At 30.0% G+C, this 25,109-nt stretch overlaps 1 protein-coding gene and 1 non-coding gene across 2 annotated transcripts; both read right to left on the bottom strand.

Moving 5' to 3' along the window:
• Positions 1-799: 799 nt before the first annotated feature.
• Positions 800-2,204, bottom strand: LOC131612841 (protein FANTASTIC FOUR 1-like). The gene has a single exon (XM_058884593.1). It carries the CDS (start codon positions 2,106-2,108, stop codon positions 1,224-1,226), a length of 885 nt encoding a protein of 294 aa, XP_058740576.1. The 5' UTR covers positions 2,109-2,204; the 3' UTR covers positions 800-1,223.
• An 18,871-nt stretch (positions 2,205-21,075) lies between these two features.
• On the bottom strand, positions 21,076-21,157 carry TRNAS-UGA (transfer RNA serine (anticodon UGA)). Its single transcript has one exon. It is a non-coding gene; the product is annotated as a tRNA-Ser (tRNA).
• Between the last annotated feature and the right edge of the window lie 3,952 nt (positions 21,158-25,109).

Genomic DNA, 25,109 nt, shown 5'->3' with positions numbered 1-25,109 from the left:
TTTTCCTAATATTACATATGAATTTCTATTCAAGATTTTCCTAAATATGAGACACTTCTCACTTTCACTCAAATATTCAAGATTATTTTCCAAGTTTTACTATCCTCGGGCTTGAGAAAAGCAATCACACAAGCTTTCCAACAATTATAGTTTGTGCCATATAGAATGGGTGACCGATTTACAGATTCTCCTTCTTTAGCATTGTCCATTTTGAACAGAGTATATAATTCCCCTAGAGCTCATCCTACCAGAACATGGTGCATGCCCTGATGCCAAATGAAATTCCAATCTTCGGATGACAAGATGTCACACACATTATTGTAACAATGTGTATGACAAGTACAACACATATTCAGTAAAATAAAGACAATAAATAAAATAACACAAGAATTGATAACCCAATTCAGTGCAAAGTCACATACGTTTGGATGGTGTTAACCCAGTGAAAGGAAATTTACTCTTAATATCCACAAATACAAATTAGTATGATTTGAACTCTCCTAGTTCAATGTCTCTTTTCCTAATATTACATATGAATTTCTATTCAAGATTTTCCTAAATATGAGACACTTCTCACTTTCACTCAAATATTCACCCTAGTATTTGAAGAGTTACAAGTGTTTATGAATGATAAAACAAAATTACAACTCTAAATACTTTATTCCTTTAACATAATAATTAGACACAAGAATAGAGTATTATTAAACAAAACAAGAGTACTCAAAATAATTAAACACGTCTAGTTTTATTGTGCAAAGTCTGAATCTTTACAATTGAAAATTCCTCCTTAAAAATGTTTAATGTAAAGTGTCTCACCTGACGGATCAACATGTTACTTTCTTACTTAATAATAAAAAAAAAAACAACCAACTCATCTAAATTGTCCATTTTTTTTACCCATATTATTGGTATAAAGTATTCATCTATTTTATCTATAATTAATCTTCCATGAGAAAGTTCCCTATCCAATTTCTAACCATTTTGTCCACAAACTTAGAACCTCGTATACGTCCATGTCACATTTAACATACTTGGCCAATCAATATAACAAAGTAATCTTAACAAGTTCATAAATATTATTTACATGTTAATGAAATCAACAAAAGGAAACATAGCCTAATATGTTCAATTTTTATTTTCTCTCTTAAACAATACTTCAAAAATTTGATCATTCTTAATAAATAAATAGTAGAAAATTGAAAACATAACTCTTTCCTAAAATATCACACACACATTCGAATTTGGTTCCCATGAACAAGAAGATGTTGTTGATTCACCATTTCATGACACCTCCTTACCCCTTCATTACTATTTCCCACTACCATAGGAATTCCCATATCTTCAACTTCTTCTTCCTCCTCCTCTTCAATTTCTTCTTCCTCAACCTCTTCAACTTCTTCATCATCTTCTTCTTCTTCTTCTTCACTTTCTTCTTCTTCATCACTGTCTCGATCTGGAATCAGATGCAATGTCAACCGTCCATCATGCCGCGAAGCATGAAGAATATCCGGTCGGTGTATTCTAACTTCCGTTAACTCCAACCTCCCGTCTTTCCTCACCGGCCTCAGATAAAAACTAGGCTTACCATTCCGATTCAACGACGGAATCGGCGGCGGAAACGTCCTCATCGAATTTCCTCTACTTTCACCTCTTTTCATCGTAATCTTCCTCCTCCAACTCTCATCCTTCTCATCACTATTCATCCTCATATTCATATTCATTCTCTCACAAACTCTCCTCTCATCACAACTCTCGAATCCAAGACTTTCAGTGCAAGACATCAATCCATCAACATCACCGGAAACAAATCCAATCCGTGACGGATGTCGAGAATTCTCATTATTGTTTAGCTTCAAATTTAACATAGTGGTTGATTCAAGAACATTCGGAACCGGAATCTTATCGGTGATGATAGTAGTAACGAGAGCCAAACCAGGACGAGAAACTGAAACTGAGTGAGATTGTGCAGTAGTGACGGTGGTTAGATTGAGAAGAGATTGAATATTTTTCTTGAACAAGTTAATAACTGAATTGAGAAGAATAGGGATAGGGTAATTATATAAAAAGAGAGTTGTATTTGTATTTGTATCTGAATCTGTTTCTGTCATGGTTGAGTTTTTTTGCTTGAAAAGAATAGGGTAAAAAAGAGGTGAAAAGTGTTATATAGTTAGAAATGATGTAATGATAATGGTATATTATGTTATGATTCATGATGAAATATTGATGATGGGGTGGCAAAGAAAATGATGAGGTGGAGAGTTTGTTATTCAAGAAATGAGCTGGATGGGGTCAGTAAACGGTGCCGGGACCCACGTTGGATTATTATTAATTTATTACTAATGAGTGCGATTCCCTTTAAATAGCAGTTTTTATTGTTGCTAATCTGTTTTAGTTGTATGGGTTGAATTTAACAGTAAGATTAACCTCTTGTTAGTGTTATGAGTTTTAGATAGAGTTGTATATTGGTTTGAATTGTTCATTGAATACGTTTTTGTTTGTTTGTTAAGGGTGGATGATGTCCAGCTGTTTTGGAAATTAAAAGAAAATGAAAAATGGAATTTTGGATATTGCCGTGCTATTTGATTTGACTACGTCATATTAACAAATATCAATAAATGGAAAATTAGTAGTGGTTGTGAAGTGAGCATCACGTAAATTTGTATCTACGTGTTAATATCTCTTCTTCGTAAATTTTAGAGTAAAAGTGCTTGAGGTGTAGTTAGTACACGTTTTTTCTTTAACTAATGTTATAAAAACAAATTTTTGACAATTTAGTACATAGTATTAACAGGTCACCACCAAATTTATAAGGTGAAAAATATTTTGAATATTTACTCAATGATTTAAAAGTAGGACTGATCATCAAATTAGTGAGTATATTGGATCACTAGTTGATTGATCGAATTACTAAATTAATGATCGAAACCCAAGATTAAATTGAATAACTCGGTTAAATAAATCAATTTTTATAACAAAATTATATATTTACTAAATCGGTCGAATCAAATGATTTAATGTCTAAAAAATATCACAACGTCTACAAAATTTTAAGATTTAATTGCAAACAAGGGATTGTTCCAAATAAGTTTTTGAATAAACTCTAATTATATTATATTTTATTTTATTTTTAAAATTATCAAAATTGCATCGTTTTGTGTGAGTAAAAAAAATGCATTTGACCTGTCGGTTTTTCAAAACCGTCGATTTATCAATTTTGACCGATTCGTATCCATTCAATAGCATACTCGATTCAACAATTAGATCATACCATTGACCCTTTCGATTCCCGATTCGACCGTTTGGTTCGATTCGATTTTCAAAAGTACATACTAGTGTTCACCATATTTATAAGGTCAACAATATATGTTTTATTATATTAGAAAAGTTTTTTTAATTGAAGTATAATAAATATTAAAAATTTACACTCAATATATAACAAGATATTTATTTAAAGGTTAACTATATTTTTCATCCCTATAAATAATTTAAATATGGTTTTAGTCTCTATGAAAATTTCTTCTAATGATAGTCTTTTTAAAAAATTTCATTCACACTTTGGTTCCTCCTGCTAAATTCGTTGCTAATTCAGTCACTAAATAAAAATTATCGCTAAAATTGTTGCTAATTCGGTTGTTAAATTGTAAAAATAGTCGCTAAGTTGCGGGAGGAATAAAAAATGTGGATGAAAATTATTAGGAGAACCATTTTTTAAAGAATTTTTTTAAAGACTAAAAAAGTGAAATATGAGATATTTAGGAGAACCACAAACATATTTAACTCTTTATTTAATATACACAATTTTTTAATAAAAATTATAAATAAGATGTAGGTTATTAATTATGTAAACAAAAAATATATATCATTTATTTCAATTTTTATCTACAAAACAAAGACATAATAATTAGAATTGTCAAATAGGCCGGCTTGGTCCAACCTGCTTCGGCTCGGCCTAACCCGTTTCGGCTCGGTGGACCAAGATGTTTAAATGGACTGGTCCAACCCGATTGTTTAATGGGCTACAGAAAAATGAGTCTGGTCTATTTTTTAAAAGCCCGTGCAACCCGTATTTTAATATTATGATTTTAATTTTATAAAAAAGATGTAATGGATAAAAGCTACATAACATAAATAGAGAGTCATCATTAACTTAGTTGAGTGATGTTTAAAATATTCATCAAATCAACATCCATATTGTTATGGATTATGCCAATTATTCTAATTGGCCCAAATCGCTCTTAGGTATAAACAACCCAATAAGCATTGGTCCAATCCATATAGCCAGTTGGAGGACATATCCCCTTCGACCGGGCACGAATGACCTTTAAACCTCCCACAATTGAGGACTATCCGAGCATGTTTGGTTTCCGTCGGCAACGGCTAGTTCCTTACATTCGACCAGTCAAGACCTAGTCAACAATTTCCTATATTTGGGGCCCTGGATTTACGCCCAGACCCACGAATATAGCATGACCCAATCTACATTAAGGAGAACACTATAAATAGCCCTCTACCTCTAGAGGGAAAGGCAATCCAAACTTTATCCAAACTCTCATATTTTCTGTTGTACCTTTGTTCTCCTTCTTACTTTGACATCAGAGTGCCTTGCAGGTACAATCTCTTTTTTCTCAACCATCACCGAAGATCAAACTACCTGTTGCCGGCCACCTGTTCAGCACCAACCGGAAAACTGAGAATGAGAACTGACAATCCCTTTGACTATAATGAGAACTGAGAATTTTTAATAATAACCATTGGATTTGAATTAATGGCTCGGATTTACCTTATATTTTAAAATATTTAATTAATGTTTAAGTAAACAAGATATTTATGTAATATGTATTTAAAATATAAGTTAAATCTGAGCCATTAATTCAAATCCAATGGTTATTATTAAAAGTTCTCAGTTCTTATTATAGCCAATGGTTATTAATTCAAATCCAATGGTTATGAATACTACAAAAACATTCATGTAAAAGTACAAAGTAACTTAATATTATCACCAATATTTATCAAACTTTCTCTTCATCTCACAATCATTTCTTTGATCACATCATCTTAAAAATATATCTTCATCCTTTTTAACTTTTCTTTATTTGAAACAAATTTATGCAATCATATCTTATCTCAATCTTTTTTCTCTAAAATTTACCAAAATCTTCTTTTAATGAGTCAGCCCGAAACTCGCTTGACCTGGCCCGATCCATAAAAAACATAAGCCCGATGGACTGGCCCAAAAAAATAGGATAGTATTTTTTAAGGTATTTTGCAGCCTGGTCCACGCTAAATTATTAGGCTTATGGGCCGGAGCGATGGGTCCGACCTATTTTTACAACTCTAATAATAATCACTAAAAGTTGCACAATCATGATAAGTTTCGAACTTTGGAGAAGGTCTTCAATTAAATATTATTGATTTTTGACAGCTCAATAAGAATTTGCAGATTATATCTCTTTTTTTTATTACAATCAAGGCCTAAACCCAAAGAAACAAAATCACAATTCCTCTTGGAAAAATGGTCCCAATAGCATCTTGTGAAGTAGAATATCTCAATCCATCCCATAATACTCTTGAGCACTTGACGAAATTTCAATTTTGTTTATTGCTTTTGGAGGTGTATCTCCGCAAGCATTTTTTTTTTATTTTACGTTGAATTTTTCCATATGCATTTATTGAACTATTTAAACAACATAAAAATGTTCCGTAAATGCATTTACGAAAGAATTCAACGTAAAATAAAAAAAGTGTTTCCATATATGCATCTTTATTCTATTAATAAAATTGTTTGAATATGACATGGCAAATTGAATAAAGCAGATTGGTTGACAGTGTAACGTGGCTTTACACTTTCAGTGCATTATCTTTATTCTCTTAATTTGTTTAGTTTTTAGAACTCTCAAATAAAACATAGTTTTCAAAATTAATTTTGTAAAATTAGACTATTAAATACGTTTTATTATTTTCAAATTTTAAAAATTAAAAAATAGTTTTAAAAAAAAACAAATCAAATAGGATCTATTTGTTTCATGGATTAAAAATATAATTATGAAAATGCTATTTCTGAAAATATTATTCTTGGAACTTTATTCCCTTCTTTGTGTTTTGGTGAAAAGATTTAATTGCCTTGTAATATTTATTTAATATATTTAATTTAAATTATAAAATATAAAATAAATAAATTAAAATATATGGGAGTGGGAAATTATGAGTGGTTACTTCTTATTTCTATGGGAATTTAAGATTCCCACCCTATTACATAAGAATAAAAAGTGACAAAATTATGTATAAAATGAATTCTTGAAAATAAAAAATTTATAGATATAATTTAGTAAAATTTGAAACAAATATTAAAATAAGAAATATTTCAGCCTACATTTAATTGCGTCTTTTTCTCTTCTATTAACACAAGCGACTTTGACCCTCACCTTTTTTTAAAGCAATTTTTAATTTATTATGTGCGTGTTTGATTTTTTTTCTTTTGGTATCAATGTGCATGTTTATTTTACCTTTAAAAAAATTTAAAGCTAGTGTACTGTTAGTGTAAAATATTCTACACGGTCAGTGCATCACAACTCTTAAAAAGAAATATTTTATGTGATTTAAAAAAAAGTCAAATGTCTATAAAAATTAACGGTTAGGATTTCACTGAAAGTGTAAATCTGCTTTACATTGTCGGTACATTTTCATTAAATTCTTAAAAGTATATACTCCCTCCGGTCTCAAATATAAGCAAATTTGCAAAAAGCTCACCATGTCTTAATGCATTTAATTCTTACTCTCTTTCTAATTCTATCCCTATTTTTTGTTTTGGAAATTGTTGCAAACATTTAAAATGTAAAAAGTTTTAGGGGTATTCGGAATAGTGACATTGAATGTAATAAATATTGATTTTTTTTTGCTTATAGTTAAGACCATAGAATTTTATTTTTTTTTGCTTATATTTAAGACCGGAGGGAGTATATATTTTTGGGTAGCGTCCAAGGTGAGAGTTTAATTAAGTCCCTGATCAAATTTAATGGTATATTTTTGGTTTCACTGGTGAGAAACTTAATTAAACCCTAAACGCCACCATTTTTTTATATTTTAAAATATAATTTTAATTATTTTTTCAAAATATTAACATTTTTTTAAATTTATTTTTTATAAATTGAAAAATTAATTATGATAATCTATAACAAAAATATGCATTATTAAAGATGAAAGTATAGGCAAAATTGTAATTTTTTCCAAAAAATTAATTTTGAGTGAATTTTTAAAATTTTGATTAAGTGATTTTGATTAAAGGCTCTCACCTTGTTATATGAATTTAATTGAAATATATTAAAGGTGTAAAGAAGTTTTATACTATCGGTGAATCCCAATTATTATTATTAGATTTTTATTTCAATTTCAATTAAAGTAATCCATTTGAATGCTGATGATGCACTGATGGTGTAAAAAAATTTACATTGACCGAGTGATAGTACATACCAATTAATCTCTTGTTATATTAAGTGATTTTTAAAAGTTTTGATACCTAAATTTTTTTATTTAAAATAATATTCAAATTAAATTTTTATTAAAAAATATTTTTGTAAATATTTTTAACAATAATTTGAAACACTGTAAAAATTATTAAAAAAATAAAACAAACCCGCTCTATATATTTATCATTTTAGTTTTGGTATTAATCTCTTTCTCAATTTTCCTCCAAAATTTACATTCGTGAGTCATGACAACATTTAGTGTCGTAACATCCAACTTTAACATGAATTTTATTTGAAATTAAAAATAAAAGGTTAAAAGTATCTTACTGGATCTCTAATTATACTTTCAAAAAATTTGACTTTTTTTTGGAATTTTAATTTTTAAATATTTTTGAAAAAAATATATAGAATTGAATATCATGTCAATAAATAATATTTTATGAGTGTAAATTTTATAGAAAACTTAGAGAACTATTAAATCACAAAGGATGAAAATCTGAAGGCTTAAAATCGCTCAATACGGATCAAAATCAAACACAAAATCAAAAACGTGATTAATGATATATATACGAAATAAAAATTTAACAAACAATTTTGAAATATTATTTCAATATGTTTGACATTTCCTCAAACAATAATTGATTTTTGTGAGGTCATTTGATGTATGTGTATATATTGGTCAATTTGAAAAAATAATTTGAGAGAGACATATTCAAATTGTTAAGATGGCTGAAAATCAATACAGATGAATACTTAGCTTAGCTACACGTAGTTGAAGTGCTGCATGTGGTGGTAATATTTTGGATTATATTAGCCGCAAATGTACTTCAAAAGAAAATATCAGAAATAGACAAATAGAGAAAAAAACTAAGATTTGTACAATTAAAAAATTAAAATTCAATCAAGCAACAAAAGAAACAAAAAGGGACACTCAAGAGTTTGATGATGATTGCATTATTCTATTCATATGTAGTCGAAACAACGACCAAATACTTACATGATTAAAAAAGATAAATATTTTTAATTCTTTTAGCTGAATTATGGAGCAGATAGGGCATTCCAACTATATCTCATAAATATATAAATAAAAATGAAACAAAAAATATGTAAAAGGGAGACAAGCCTTACTTAAAAAAAATGAAATAAAGAAAAAATTACAAAAAAATCTATAATAAAGGAGACTTAACATGTCTAAAGAATTCATCTTTCATGAAATGGAAAACAATATTCATTAAAGAGAAATTGCAATGGAATGATCATAGTTAGCAAACTTGTTAGCATAAGAATTCCCTTCGCTGTATACATGTAAGTGATGTATTATAATCATACAAAATAGTTTTCATTTCGAGTTTTAAGAAAAAAACTTCATAATGACATGTGAGAAGGAATACCCTTTAATAAGATGTTATAAGGTTGACCGACATTTTTTTCTAATTTGGAATTTTCTCTTTAGGTTGCTTTATATATATATATATATATATATATATATATATATATATATATATATATATATATATATATATATATATATATATATATATATATATATATATATATATATATATATATATATATGACATTTTGTACCCTGCAAGGTAGTTCAATATTTTCCGTATCTCGAATGATCGTTACTCCACCAGGAGGAGTGTTTACTCACCCTTGATCGTTACTCCACCAGGAGGAATGTTAACTCACCCTTGCTCATGTTAGCATTATATTGACTCGTCCCAAAAACATTATTTATATCTTCTGTCTGAATAACAAAGATCTTAGCATCATAGAAATCCCAACTCCTATTATCCATATATGTCACCACCATCTTACCATTTTCTAAATTGTAAAGTATTGGGTCAATTTGTCTTGTTTCCTCCTGAATAGGACCGGTCTGCTTAGGAATACCAAAATCTCGTAGGAATACCTTAACAGTTTGGCCAAATAAAGATATTATTCAGGGGTCTGAATTACTTGTGTCTTAGCAAGTGAGGAGTTGGTCATTGGCATGCATCCATTGGAACCAAACCAAAGCTTTGTCTTCCATGTAGAATGGGGCGATGTGAATCCTTTGATCCTCTAGTGTAAGATGGTAGTTAAAAAATTGATTAATCTTGAATATCCAACCCAATGGGTCATGGGTCAGTCCCATTGAAACAGGGAATGTCGAACTTCATGGTGGTTGATGGAAAGGATTGGATTTTTGCTCCAGGTGAAGTGGACGGTGAAGTAAATCCGGAAGGGGGGGAAAGCCTATTCGCAAGTCATGAAATTCTAATGTGAGAGTGTTGATGTTGGCTGACACACTAGCTTGAAAGGATTATTAGCTGAGGATGAGTTGGTTAATGGTGGTGGTAAGTTTTGCAATGGAAGGTGGTGGTGACGTGGGAGAAGTCATAGCAAGCAATGAAAGCGCCAATTTGTTGTCTATGAGCAATCTATCAAACAATAGTTATTAAGATGTTTGAGCCTGCCCACATTCCTCTTAGCCCTGAGTTGAGGAATCTTCTCTTCCTCTTCCCAATTCGTACCTCTCCTGCTACGTGTTCTTCCTCTTCCACTTGTTCCACAACATACGAGGTGCGAATCTCATACTTCTCTAAATAGTAGACCACTTATTTTGAGAAACTCCAACAGAACATCAATCCACATGAGATAGTGTAGAAAACATTCCAACCTAGTACTTGAATGCTCAGGTCATCCTTAAGAAAGCAACACGACTAGCCCAATCTACTAAACCACTTGGACTCATAAGAAACCAAGAAATTGTCAAATCTCACATGAGCTCCATTAAAAAAAATTATGCTTCCTAAATTATAAGTAAATGGAGTTTTTCATTAATTACTAACCCAAGTTCAAAAACTGTAAATTGTAAAAGTGGATTGCATATTATACATAGAGTAGATATATTTATTATATCTATAAAAAATCAAGATAGTGGTCAATAAGATAAGAAAAGAAGGTTTATTGAATGATTTCAACTTTGCTATTGCTAGCTTTATAAGAATGGATTGAAATTTAGAAACTCATAATCTAGTTGGCTTAACTTTGCATTTTGGTATACTATTTATGTACGAACGTTTATTTTTAATACCTGGACGTGCATTAACCAACTTCATTACTGCATTAACCAAGTGTTTACACTGCATTAACCAAATTTGATGACTGCTAAAACATAATTTTAATACTTGGATGTTGCATTAACCAACTTTATTACTGTATTAACCAAGTTTTTACTCTGCATTAACCAAGTTTTGTGACTGCTAAAAATTATTTTTAATACTGGATGATGCATTAACCAACTTCATTACTGCATTAACCAAATTTTTATACCGCATTAACCAAATTTAGTAACAACTATAAAGTACTGTTGAGTATAATGTGTGAATATTAGTATAACAATTGAGTGTATGAATAGCATTACTCAACTTTTAAAGTAAGATTGGAGTTTAAAATTCTAATATCAAACCATAAGTAAAATTGTCCCAGCATTTAGAAAGCAAATGCCTCATTCAACCTAAACACTTACCAACTCTATCTATCCGATGCCATGCTCATTATAATCCTCTTCATAATGTTCAGTGACCATAAAAAAATGAAATAAAAAGGAATCAATTTCTTAAAATCTCGACAAACCAAATCAAAACCTTTGTTATTTTCCAATCACATCACAAGAATAATTATTTTTTGCATCAGATATTTAAAAAGATTTTACAATAGATTACAAAGCTAACTAAAACTTATTGAATGAAAATAAAATTCAAGAATATATTTATGGATAATTTCAAACATTAGATATAAAATTTGGAACGCACCCTACCAACCATATCAGATCAAATTAACTAAGAGAATTACTGGTAAAAACTAATAGAATAGAGGACCTTGTTAATACAAATTTCACATAGGGGTGTGATATAACTTGTGATTGAAAGAGCTGGCGAGAAATGAGGCCATAAGAGAAGAGTGCACCCACCCTACTTTATAAAAAAAAACTTATTTATTAAAAATACTCCATAAATATTTTTTTCAAGAGAAATTAGTTAAACACATTCTAAAATAAAGAATAATTTTAAAAAAAGTTATATTAGATTAAAAAATTAAATTAATTAAATTTTTTCATAAATTATTGAATAAACGTTTATAAAATAAATAAATCTATTAGATTAAGTATTCAAAAATTGTTTAATTCTAAATTTAATTATTTATTTAATATCATAATCATAATTATTTTTAGAATTATAGGCACAAATGATTGTGATTGATTAATATTGTAAAATGATTTTAAGATGATACATGGAATATAAAACTGATTGAATTTTGACATAAGAACTTAATTAAAAATAAAAATATATGCGGTTTTATTTTTTTTATAACAATTAAAAAAAACAAACTCAAAATGATCCAATTTAATATAATATGATTTTTATATAAATAATTTGTTTTAAATGTTAAAGTAAATTTTCCAATGAATAATAATAAATACTCTTTAATTTTTCATTTTAAATATTATTTAAATTTTTGATATATTGTTTATTATGAGCTTAATTTAAATTTAGTTGAAAAAAAAACAAAAGTGATGATAAATGTTCAATATATAAACTGAACATATTACATATATATATATATATATATATATATATATATATATATATATATATATATATATATATATATATATATATATATATATATATATATATATATATATATATATATATATATATATATATATATATATATATATATATATAATTTTCATCTAATTGTCACTTGAAATGTTTTTGGCAAAAAAAAATCTTAAAAATAAATAATTTTTTTCAACAATAATGAAATTATTAAAAATTTTAATTTATCACAATGAATTAAATTAATCATTGTTATGTATTTAACAAAAAAATTATTATTTTCTACGAAATAGTTGAAATAGTTGTGTTGGGGTTAAATCATTTTCACCCATAGTAATTAAAAAGTTGAGAGAAAAAAAAAGTTATTTACAATAGTTGCAATATGTATATTAAAAAATTATACTATTTTCAGCGACAATATTTATCATTGCGATGATTTACTTTTTTTCAAAAATAATATGAGAACTTAAATTAATCGCGGTTATAAACATGTTTTTACTTTAATACTAATAATATAAGTGTGAGTTTAAACGTCTTGTGTGTGAGAATAAAAAAAAAAGGGAAAACATAAAAAGGACATATGAAGAGAAATGGAGAGAAAAAGGAGAGGAGAGGATTCAAAATGAGAGAAATGAGAGAGGAAAGAAATAATTAATATTTACAATGTTCCCCATCTATATTTTAAAAATAATAGCACATTAAATTTTTATTTTAATTTTTTAAAATCTCACGATAGATTAAGTGTCATATTCAATACATAAATTAAGAATCACATAAAATTAATTGTAAAAAAATATTTTAATTTAAAATAATTAATTTTTTAAATTAATTTATACCAATACCCAACTATTTATCATGGATATTTAACAATTTGCCAAGAATATATCATTGTTATTGTTATGCATGTAATTGGTTAGTCATTATTAATACTCATGACTTCAAAATTCATATTTAATACATGAAAATGAAGAACACTTAATTATGTATGACTTATTTAATATTTAAATTTTATTTATTTGTTTAATTTAAATAATATATTATTTAAATACTCTTTTGATCTTCTATTTTGATCAAAATAAGGTATTATTTTAAAATTTAGTTTTGTAGTCACTCATTTAACATTTGTTGGAATCACTACTAAAAATAAGATATTTGGTTTCAAGATTTTACATCAAGTATCAAGGTAACTGATGTGAAAAATATTTGTCAAATGATTTTACATCAGATTTTATAACAAATTGATGTGAAAAAAATTTTGATTTAGTGATTTACATCAGACATTTAACTTCACTGGTTAGAAAAATATGAAAATAGTGACCTAAATGTGGTCTGTGTGCTGTGGAAAAAATGTGCAAAATAGCGACATAACTTTGGTCTGTATGGTATTTGAAATTTATATGAAAAATTAGGTACAAAAAAAATTACAGGTTAAAATAGGAAAAAAAAGCTATTATACGCTGAAAAGCAGAAAATATATTACTTCGGGCAAAATGGAAAACCAATGTAAAAACTTATCTATTAAATCGGGAAAAGTGGAAAATCGATGTGAAAACTATCTATTACATCAGGCGGACAGGACAACCGATGTAAAATATGGTGTATATATTTTTTTATAAAAAAATTGCATTATTTTTCACATCAGACATCTGAATTCAACCGATGTGGTATGTTAATTTTTCACATGCCTCTGACTTATTACATCGTTTGGCTTTATATCGGGCCTAGGCCCGATGTAAAAATACTTTTCGCCCGAAGTAAAAAGTACTTCCTGCACTAGTGAATTTTATTGGTACTTCTTTAATTTTGCATATATGACATCCTCGATTACAATGTGGCAATGGTCAGTTAAATCTAAGTAAGCCAAAGTTTTCATGTCATTAAAATAATAATTAATTATAATTAAATTTGTAAAATTAATTGAAAACATTAGAAAATCAAAATAGAAGAAATAAAATGAAAATTATTTTCTTTCTTTTTTCTCTTTCCTTTTTTATGTTTTTATGTAGATACAAATTTATTATTTTTTTTAAATTGAACAACAACTTTATTTATTTGACCTCATATCCTTAATAATAGGGCCTAAATTACATGGCAGATTTTTCTCCATCCAAATTCTATTTTGAGCTCTAAGAGCATATATGACTAATTAATGGGTCATTTCATTATACTTTTTTTGGTGAAACTACACTTAGATTTTGTAAGTGTTTCATTTTGAATCTAATGTGTCTATTAACCTTTCAAAACATGTCTCCCTCTTCTCCTTCATTGTTTATCATCTCAATTAGGGTTTTGCAACCAGATTCAAACTTAACCTCTGTAAAACAACCTTCCTCAACTAGCTCAATGACTCTTTTCATCACCATGGCTTCAGCTAATTTAGGGTTGTCTACCCCCTCAACTTCTTTGTTACAAGCCATAAGAATTTCACCCATCTCGTTACGAAAGAAGATGTCGTAATCTCATTTCTCTTCCTTCACCATGCCTATATTTGTATTACATTTAGCCCAACCTTCCATCAGAAATTTTCAACCTTTGTCTTCTTCGATCTCCAAGTATAGAGCTTTACCTAGACTTTTTCCTTTGATATCCTTATCTCTACCTTCAGCTTTTTTATATTTAGATTTATTAAATATGAAACATCTAATAATCATAATATGATACTTAAAAATATAAAATATAATATTTAAAATTAAAGAAATAGAAATAATCTGCATGAAACAACAAGTTAAATATAAAGATTGAAATATATGGATGTTTGCGAGTTTTGTTAGGTTGAATTGTATAAAATCTAATATCCAAATCAATCAATAGTCTTTGATTTTTGTTGATTGTTTAACTCATACTTTAAAAATCTTATTTGGCATCCTCATAGTTGCACCTGGCACCCTATATATTTTCACAATGTCCATTTTGCCCCTCTCATAATTTACCTCTAAATGATTTTGAAAAAAGTTCTCTATGAAACATGGAAAATTTACTATATTTGATTCTGAATTAATATTGGTTTGTTGTTACTATAATTTATTATTATTATGAGATGAAAATAGATTTCGAGATTTTTTGGGTTAAGAGATTAAAATTGATTTTTTTTATTTGTTGATACCTTGTTTGATTGCAGATTAATTGATTAATTTTTATAAATACGACATATAGAATAATCTAGTATATCCATATAAAGTATTATGATAATTGGCATAGATTCATAAGATAGTACGTAGTAGTATAATAAGTATGTTCGGTTACATCATGACAATCAAGTTCATCTAAATAGTATATGCAACAGAATAAGAAAACAATTAGAATGTAATAAGCATCCACGTCATAGATCTTCATGTCATCTTCCCATTTCCATTACCTATCATTTGATCATACGAAAAATAAAGTAAATATGGAGTGAGTAATAATTCCAATGGATCCTCATTACAATCATAAGTTCACTCCAAGGCCATTTACCACACTTGTAACATATTACCTCTATCATTAAGGATTTCATATTATTACCTGAGATACGCAACGTGTCAAAGGACACCGGGACATAATCAATCCCACGCACTATAGAGGCAATTACATATTATCTCCTACACCTATATGAATCCATAGATCATAATCTCAATAATCCCCCACAATCTAAGTCTAGTTAATGGGATCATCAACATCCTACTACAACTCTATGAGGCTTCAACTTTGTTTTTGGTTCATACAATTACTATATGCATTGAGAAATGCCACTCTTGATGTGCATTCGAGTTCATCACCCTTTACATAATAAGACCAAGACAACCCTTTAATCAGTATACATATTTTCCTCAATATACAAATGAGTTAGAACCCGTCATTAGAGATGCTTTCCTCCCATTATTCTAATCATTTAAGTTTTTCACCTAGTCATTTTCGATACTTACCTATCCCCTTTACACATGTTTCTTAACCAATCACGATTGACCATTCTAAGAAATACCACCCAAGTTCATCACTTTTCACTTCATTCTTCGACCGTTATTTTTACATGTAATTTTATTACTTTATAATTTGTTAAAAGTTGGACTGAGCCATGAAGAGGGCAGGGTGGGAAATGAAATTGGGCCCATTACTACTTGGCTCTAATATAGGCTAGAACATGTAATGTGCCCTAGTGGCCTCCTAGTACAAAAACTAGGGGCCTTTACGCCTAACAGTAATATAAGATACATCCAATAACACACCAGACCCTAAACTTCATCTTCTTCCATGTGTACCTGCAATCAAACGAGTTTGCAGCTCTCCTCTCACCAATACACATCACTCAAAACAATATTTTAATATCATATTAGTGCTAGGAATCAAAATTCATCTAATTAACACATAATCAAAGAATCCAACATGAATTTCTACCAATTTCCTTATGAAATGGAAATGATACTAATTCAATATACCAAATTACAAGCTTAAGATTACCCACCTTAGTGCTTTCTTTCTATCTTCTTTGACTTGATGATCTAGTCCCACGGTACAAGGACCTTGAAGCTTGAACGATAGCTTCTCTCTCTCTCTCTCTCTCTCTCTCTCTCTCTCTCTCTCTCTCCCTCTCTCTCTCTCTCTATCTATCTATCTCTCTTTATCTATCTCTCTATTGTGTCTTCCTTATCTCTTTCTTCTCACTCTCTATGTAAATTTTAATTGTAACGAAAGAAAAATGAATGAAATCCTCTCAATTCTAGGCTTTTAAACACATTGATAAAAGATCTAAATGCCCTCTTCTAAAACCTTATTGCCTAATTTTTCCTTGGTGTCTAACCAAATTAGAACTTCTAATTTGTGACATACATGAGGTTTACTTAAGTTAACATATTTGATTAACGAAAATATGGGGTAATACACTCCCTCCCTTAATAAAATTTCGTCCTCGAAATTTAAGAGTTACCTGAAGAGGTGTGGGTAATTAGTATTCATTTCTAATTCCAATTCTCAGGTAGATTTTCCTGGATGTGATTCCCCTATAATAATTTCATAAACAATATCACTTTTCCTTAGATATTTCACCGGATAGTCCATCACTTGGCTATGTTGAGGTTGAAAAGTGAGATCTGCCATAATCTTGATTGTCTCTAAAAGAATAGGTTAAAAAGGATTTGGTACGAATTTCCAGAGTTGAGACACATAAAATATATCATGAAGTCCAAATAAGGGAGGTGGTAATGCCAATTGGTAAGCCATTTCTCCTATTCAACTTATGATTTGATAAGGCCCAATGTACCGCAGACTCAATTCTTTGTCTTGAATGTCCCTTTTAACCCTAGTTTAAGAGTGACTTTCAAGAACACATGATCTCCTTAATCAAATTCTAAAGTTTTCCTACGCTGATCCGTGTAGCTCTTTTGGCGGACCTGGGCTTTTCTCATTTTTTCTTGAACTACCCTTATTTTCTTTGTGGTTTCTTAAATTATCTCACATCCTAGAATACCTTTATCTCCTAATTTTGTGCAACATAAATTGGTAGGACACTTCCTCTCGTACAAAGATTCATACGGTGTCATAATTGTTATTGTATGCAAATTCAATCAATGGTAGGTGTTAATTCCAACTTCCCATATCTTCTAGGATACAAGCCCTTAACATATCCTTACTAATTAAATGGTCTTTTCTATCTGACCGTTTGATTGTGGATAGTTGGTGTTTCTAAGATTCTACCTCGTCCCCATTGCATGGAGAAAAGCCTTCTCAAATCTAGAAGTGAACTTGGGATCGTGATCGGACATAATATTCATTGGTACGCCATGTAGTATTACTATCTTCGCAGTGAAAATTCTTGCTAAATGGAGGGCTCTATAGGTAGTATTAACCAATAAGAAATGAATTGAATTGGTCAACCTGTTCACTATCACTTAAATTGAGTCATGCCCACCATGAGTATGAAGCATCCCCACTATGAAATTAATAGAAATAATTTCCTATTTCCATTTTAGCATTTCCAGTGGTTGTAACATGTCAACGGGTCTTTGTTGATCGATCATCACTTGCTGATATATCATACACTTGGACTCGAATTCAGCTATTTCTCTTTTCATGTTAGGCCACTATAAATCTATTTTCAAATCATGATACATCTTAGAGGAACTGGGATGAATGGTAAAATCACTCTTACGAGCTTCTTCAAGAATCACCTTCTTTAGTTCTAAATCATTCGGGATACATATCATTTCATTGATAAGGACTTTGTATGTCGATCGGGTGAATCTTGGTTGATTGGTTTTAGCTTGCAAGCCTGCATCCAACAACTGAGCTTGTCATACTCTTTCTCTAAAATCACTTATAATACTCATTTGAATTGTCAAGACTCCTTCTTGAGTCCATGTGAAATTTAGGTTGAGGTCTCGGAATTTCTCCAACAAATTGTATTATGATATCATTAGTTCTATTGCATGTAATTCATTTTTAAGAAAATCTTGGTATCTGTTCGCAAGGCGGATACCAAGATTTCAAAAAAAATAAAAAAATACACACCCTAATCCTTTATTTAAGGCATCGCAAGAAAACTTCGTATTTTTGTGCAGGGTCTGGAATAATAAACACATGAGCAGTGGTTAACTTCTTCATCTTTTGAAAGCTCCGCTCGCACTCGATATCCCATTGAAATTGAGTTTCCTTACGAGTTAGTCGAGTTAATAGCATGGCTAATTGAAAAAATCACATAATGAATATTCGGTAAAATATCATGAAAGTCTCAAGAAACTTCTCACTTCATATTCGTTTTTGGGTCCTTCCAAATTTAACACCGCTTCAACTATGGAGAGATCAACCGCTTTTCCCCCTTGAGAGATTATATGCCCAAGAAATTTTATCCACGACATCCAAAATTTACATTTATTGGATTTGGAAAAAAGTTTCTTTTCTTGTAAAACCGAAAGTACAATCTTAAGATGCTTTACATGCTCCCTTGGAGTCCAAGAGTAAATTAGTATGTCATCAATGAAGATTACTACGAATTTATCAAGATATGGCTAAAACACTGTTCATGTCGTCCATCAAAATGGTCGGGGCATTGGTCACTCCAAAGGGAATTACAAGGAACCCATAATGCTCATATCGAGTCCTAAAAGTGCTCTTTGGCATGTCAGAACTCTTTACTTGGATTTGATGATATTTGAACGTAGACCAATCTTCGAGAATACTCGGTGTGTGATTTTTCTAGTAAATTCGAGGGCATGTCTTATACCTTTACAGACACATATCACTCAACTCAGATTCGACGAGCTTTCACACTTTCTCTCTTTCACAACTCTGAAGCTTCTAGTTACTAGCCACATTATCTTTGACTTTAAAGCTTCACTAGAACCTTGAATCCTCTTTAGATGAAACTTGAGATAACTCTTCATAATAAACATTGTCATCATATACACTGTTTGATAAGAGATCTTTACTGACTTTATCAAACGTTGCTTGACATAAGACTATGTCCTCCACATAAAGGCTTTGATATCTTGTTCTTCAAACACCATAACTTTAAAAAAAAATAAAAAATCAAAAACTCATAATTTTTTTGAAGAATAATAATTTATCTTTTATAATTTATTTTATCCAATTTTATAAGTCTCTTATCCTTTATTTTGTCCAATTCTATAACTATTTCTTAAATCAAACGTATACTAAAACCGATTTGATCTTTAACTTTTTTGCACATTTAGAAACAAATGATTGAAAGATATAAACTTTTTAGCTCCCAAAGTTTCATATATTTTTCTTGATTCCATATCTCAAATGCACTATGAGTTTTTAAAGATGCATAGGCGTTTGTTTCATTTTAAGAAAATCATTTACATAAATAATTCATCCAAAGTATAATATATTTTGAAAACAGTATTTCGTTAATGCTTTACTTATATTTGAGAATTGGCATAAAAAGCGAAACTCATCAAAGTCATGAAATGATTCTAGGCGCAAGTAGGGGTGTGCATGGATCAATAAACAAACCAAATTGAACCATATACATGATTTGGTTTGGATCTTAAAACCATTTCTTTAAAACTGGTTTATTTTTTTAAAACCGGTTTACATGTGGATCGGTTCAGTTCTAAACCAATTTTTTAAAAAAAACCAATTTTTTTAAAAAAACCAGTTTAAAACCGGTTTCTTTTAAAACTAGTTTTTTATTTTCTTTAAAAAACCAGTTTTATAAAAACCCAATTTTAAAAAAAGTTTAATATAAAAAACTTAATTTTAAAACCAGCTTTTTTTAAAAAACCAATTTTGTATCAGAAAATTGTTTTTATTTTCTTTAACCAGCCTATTTATTTTACCTAATTTATCTCAAAAAAATGGTGTTTAAATATTGGAGGATATAATAAAACAGTGTAATATTTCAACTAATTTTCTTCTCTCATCACACAGTGATTTATTTCAATTAACCGCCTCTCTATCTCTCAAAATTTGATGAGAGTATAATCAAACATATGCTTAATTAACTTAACATTAACTTCATTTTATATATAAACATGAAATAACAGTATAGTAAATATTTGGCAGCATTCTATTCTATGTATAAAAATGATATAACAGTATAAAAATATTTGACAGCATTCTATATATAAAAATGATATAGCAGTATAAAAATATTTGACAATTAATATATGATCATCATGCTTATATAAAAATGATATAGCAGTATAAAAATATTTGACAATTAATACATGATCATCATGCTTAAGCGTGTGATATGTAATGTAGAAATACACTTAATACCAAGAAAGAAATCAAGCATATAAATTTAATACATAATAAAATTTGGGTATCCAATAACTAAACCAAATTATTATTTTGGGTACCGGTTTATATTTGGATAACAAAATGGATACCCAATTTTATATTTTAGTATTTGGATTGGGTTTTAAAAAGTGGAATAATTTGGTTAAGGATAACCGGTTTTTTTGCACACCCCTAGGCGCAAGAAATAATTTGGTTAAAGATAACCGGTTTTTTTGCACACCCCTAGGCGCAAGAAAATGGACTGCCGAAAATAAAAACGTCGACAGCAGGGTTCGAACCTGCGCGGGCGAAGCCCAACAGATTTCAAGTCTGTCTCCTTAACCACTCGGACATATCGACGACTTGTGCATATCTTTTTGCAAACTGTATACCCCCTTATTGAATAATTGAAACTGCAGAACTCGCAATGCAGTTGATGCATCAAAAACAGTTGCAATATAACATCCTAAAGAGTTCGAAAGTAGCACCCTCTATGAAATAGCAGTTCCACTCCCAATATTCATGTTACATCTTTCTCTCACTTGATTCTTTGTCGTCCAAATACTACAAGCATAAACAATTTTTCATTCATAATTCACGTGTTTGCAATCACTTATTCAAATTAATTTTAGTGTATTTTGAATATTTATACGATAAATGTTTATGAAAGATAGTTTTAAATACAAATTAATTATTATTTATTTTCTATTGTTGATTAATGTTAAGAGTCCCACATCAGATAATATATGGCATGAACATGTCCTTATAAGTGAGGGCAATCCTCACCCTACAAGCCGGTTTTGTAGGGTTGAGTTAGGCCCAACCACACTTCTTAACATGGTATCAGAGCCTGGTTTAAGATCCGGTGGGCCACCTTCTATGGTTTTCGCTATCGGGCCACCCGCCATTATTTCCACGCTCCAGTTGTCTAGTCCTGGGCGTGAAGGGGTGTGTTAAGAGTCCCACATCGGACAATATATGGATCCTCACCCTACAAGCCGGTTTTGTAGGGTTGAGTTAGGCCCAACCACACTTCTTAACAATTAACTATTGAACACATTTCAACATAAAACTTTAATTATAACATTTTTAAAAGAATATAAATTCTATATAGATTATTGAATATTTTAAAAGCAAAGAAATAATGAAATAAAAATATTTTCATATGATTTTGAGATCGTTAATTTATAAAATAAAAAACAGAACTTCACGCCTCGGTTTGGTACAATTTGTATTTTGCAAACTAAATCAAATCAAGCTGCATTACGTTACAATCTAAAATTTACTTAACTTACATCCAACTCAAACTCAAACCTATTATACTGCAGCCTTATGATTAAGAATGATTTTTCCTTCCTCACATTTAAGGTTTTAGTTCCAGTCTTTTCAAATCGCTCATAGCAGCATCACATCTTCTTTTCATCTTCTTTGTCATTTACATCTCACATCTTCTTCTTTATTACCTCCTTTCCCGTGTTCTTCTTTATCATTTTCTTACTTTTATGTTATTGTTCTTTTTAATTCCATTTTTGTCTTATCTAGTTTTTGTATAGTAAATGAGATATTTTTGTCTAAATATGATGAGGTTTGTTATTATTTAGTAATGTATGACCAACTAAACACAAAGTTATGTTGTTCTCTATATATGTATGAATGACTCAATAAAAAAAATTGTAAAAACAAAATCATCTGATCTAATTCGAACTATGTTGGTTTGGTTTGGTTCAATTTTATTTCTCAAAGTCAACCGAAGCAAACCGAACCACACTTTTTTTCTCTTGCGGTTCGAATAACTTTTAACATCAAAATTGCCTAAACCGCACTACAAACACCCGTAGATATAAGTGTCATTGCTTTTTCATATGATGGTGACTTAATACTATCAAAATTACGGAAAAACACTAACACCCCTAATTTGATTTTGATATCCTCGTATATTTTAAGAATGTCAAAATTATTCATGTCATTATTGACCAATTTAAAAGTTATAATTTGTGCGGAAAAAAAAAATACTTTCAGAAAATAGTAACCGCAAAAATCTAGTAGTGTTATTAAAAAATCCGATAGATTTTGTACTCATCCAAAAGAAGAAAAATATAGTTAGTTAAACATGTTCTTCTTGCATGCACATGAGATGAATGGTTCTCCTATAGATTTTACCTAGTTCTTCACTAGTGATTTGGTATGTTTATTAACATGTGTTGTATGAACTTTTGAAATTTATAATTGAGTTATGATGTATCTATGAGTATTCATTATATGTTTTAATTGACAAATATTTCTCTTTCGGACCGAAGTGTTATCATAGGCACAACCAATTGGGGACACCATAGTATTATTTTTATTAATGTTCGTTCTAATACAATAAATAGGAAAAGAGGGAGGAAAGAAAAATTGACTATGGACTGTGAAAGCGAAGGAAACTACAAGAACCAGAAATTGTCTCAAGTCACTTGTAGTAGAAGAATTAAATGCCCATTTAAGTTGAGATATGTGTCAAACAGTAGTGGTTAGAAAATAATAGTTAGATGTGGTATTCAAAATCATGATCTATCTAAGGATTTAGAGGGTCGTGATATACTAGGTCTAAAACCTGATGAAAGACTGTTTGTGAATGACATGACAAAATATCACATAGCGTTGAGGTTCATAGTTGTTGCATTGAAAGATATGGAGGCTATACGAATCTACTACTAGAGGTCCATACACAAAAATGCAACATCTATTGACCTTAATTCATGATGAAAAATATATATGTAGAGCCAAGAATAGGGAGGAATTAGACGTTATTGCTGATATATTCTGGACACATCCTAATTCTGTGAAGCTGTTGAACGTGTTTCATTTTGTCTTGATCTTTGACTATACATGTAAAACTAATATGTATCGGCTCCCAGTACTTGATATTTTGGTGTGACGTCAACTAAATAGACTTTTCTCGGTTGATTTTGCCTACTTGGAACATGAAAGGGAGGCAAACTTCATATGGCCACTAAAGAAGTTAAATAAGTTGTTCACATCATAGAAGTTTCTTTCCAAGATCATGGTGATGGATTAGGAACTTGCACTAATGAATTCCATTGAAGTTGTGTTTTAGTCCTCATTTCATCTCTTGTCTGTGTTCCATATTTCAAAAAATGTTAGTTCGAAGTGCAAGGAGTACATTAAGGCTAATATGCAAGAGCATGTTATGATTATATGGACCATATTCATGTATTCAAGTACGGAGTTTGAGTTTGAGAAACATTTGCAGCATTTTGAGGTAGTATGTGTTGATATCTGATTGGGTTCTATGATACGATCTCAAGGTATTTGAGTTTGAGCAATAGTTGTAGCATTCCATAAGTCATTGGTTCTGATGCAACTAGATGATGAAGTTTACTAAAACAATCATTTGTATTCTAAGGTATTTTATGACATACTCACAGAAGTTAGAAGTTTACTGCAAATCTCTAGTTTAGATATTCAAGATCGTGACAAATGGATGACGATTCTTGACATGGGTTACCCTATTGCTTCTAGATAAAGTGTGATATTAGTCTCACTGTCCAACAACCTTAAACATCAGTTTTGTCTCACTTTTTGGTATCTCTATCTATGTCTGCGGGTATACATAAAAGTTGATTTTGTTAACAACAATCGTTGGTTTTAGATGAAGTTGAAACATGATTGTTTAATGCCTCCCATTGATAGAATATGTATTTATTTGTTAAAGAATAATTGTATATAAGTCTCACATGGACTATAACATGTAATGAATTATAAATCTCAACATATATAATACAGTCCTCGTAGTGCTACTCTCACACGGTTGATCTCAATATCTTACATGGTATCGGAACAAGTAAACATTCAAACCTAATTAAAATTCCTGCCTCTGTAGTAGCTCCTCCCATAGTGTCGCCGATGTCGCTGCTTCTCCTCATAAGTTTTCACCGCCACCGCAATAGCTCCTTCCCCTTGACCACCGCCGCTTCTCCTCAAAAGCTGCTACCGCCATCGCAGTAGCTCTTCATCATGTGTTGTCGCCGTCTTAGTATCACATAATGTTGCATCGTCATTGTCGCAACCTCTTTCATTACCCTTCCTCCACCGTCTTCTCCCTCTTTCCCTCTAATTGCGTCGCAGCCAAATTTCCTTCCCTTGCTCTGATCACACGGTCCGTACACATCATGTCTTACTCCTCCAACAACGAAATAAACAGAGACTCCTCATTCCAAGATGGAAACCCCAACACCACCTTCATCATCCTCTGCCAAGCCAAATTTCATCAGGCACTCGTTGTTTCCAATATTAGTAATAATATTCCTAT

The sequence above is a fragment of the Vicia villosa genome, linkage group LG6 (genome assembly GCF_029867415.1).
Source record: "Vicia villosa cultivar HV-30 ecotype Madison, WI linkage group LG6, Vvil1.0, whole genome shotgun sequence".
Classification (NCBI taxonomy): Eukaryota; Viridiplantae; Streptophyta; class Magnoliopsida; order Fabales; family Fabaceae; genus Vicia; species Vicia villosa.
Note: the sequence above shows the minus strand (reverse complement) of the source record. Positions and strands in the feature narration are given on the sequence as shown.

Coding starts and splice junctions, on each gene's coding strand:
- LOC131612841 (XM_058884593.1), bottom strand. CDS start 2,108: ATGACAGAAACAGATTCAGATACAAATACAAATACAACTCTCTTTTTA.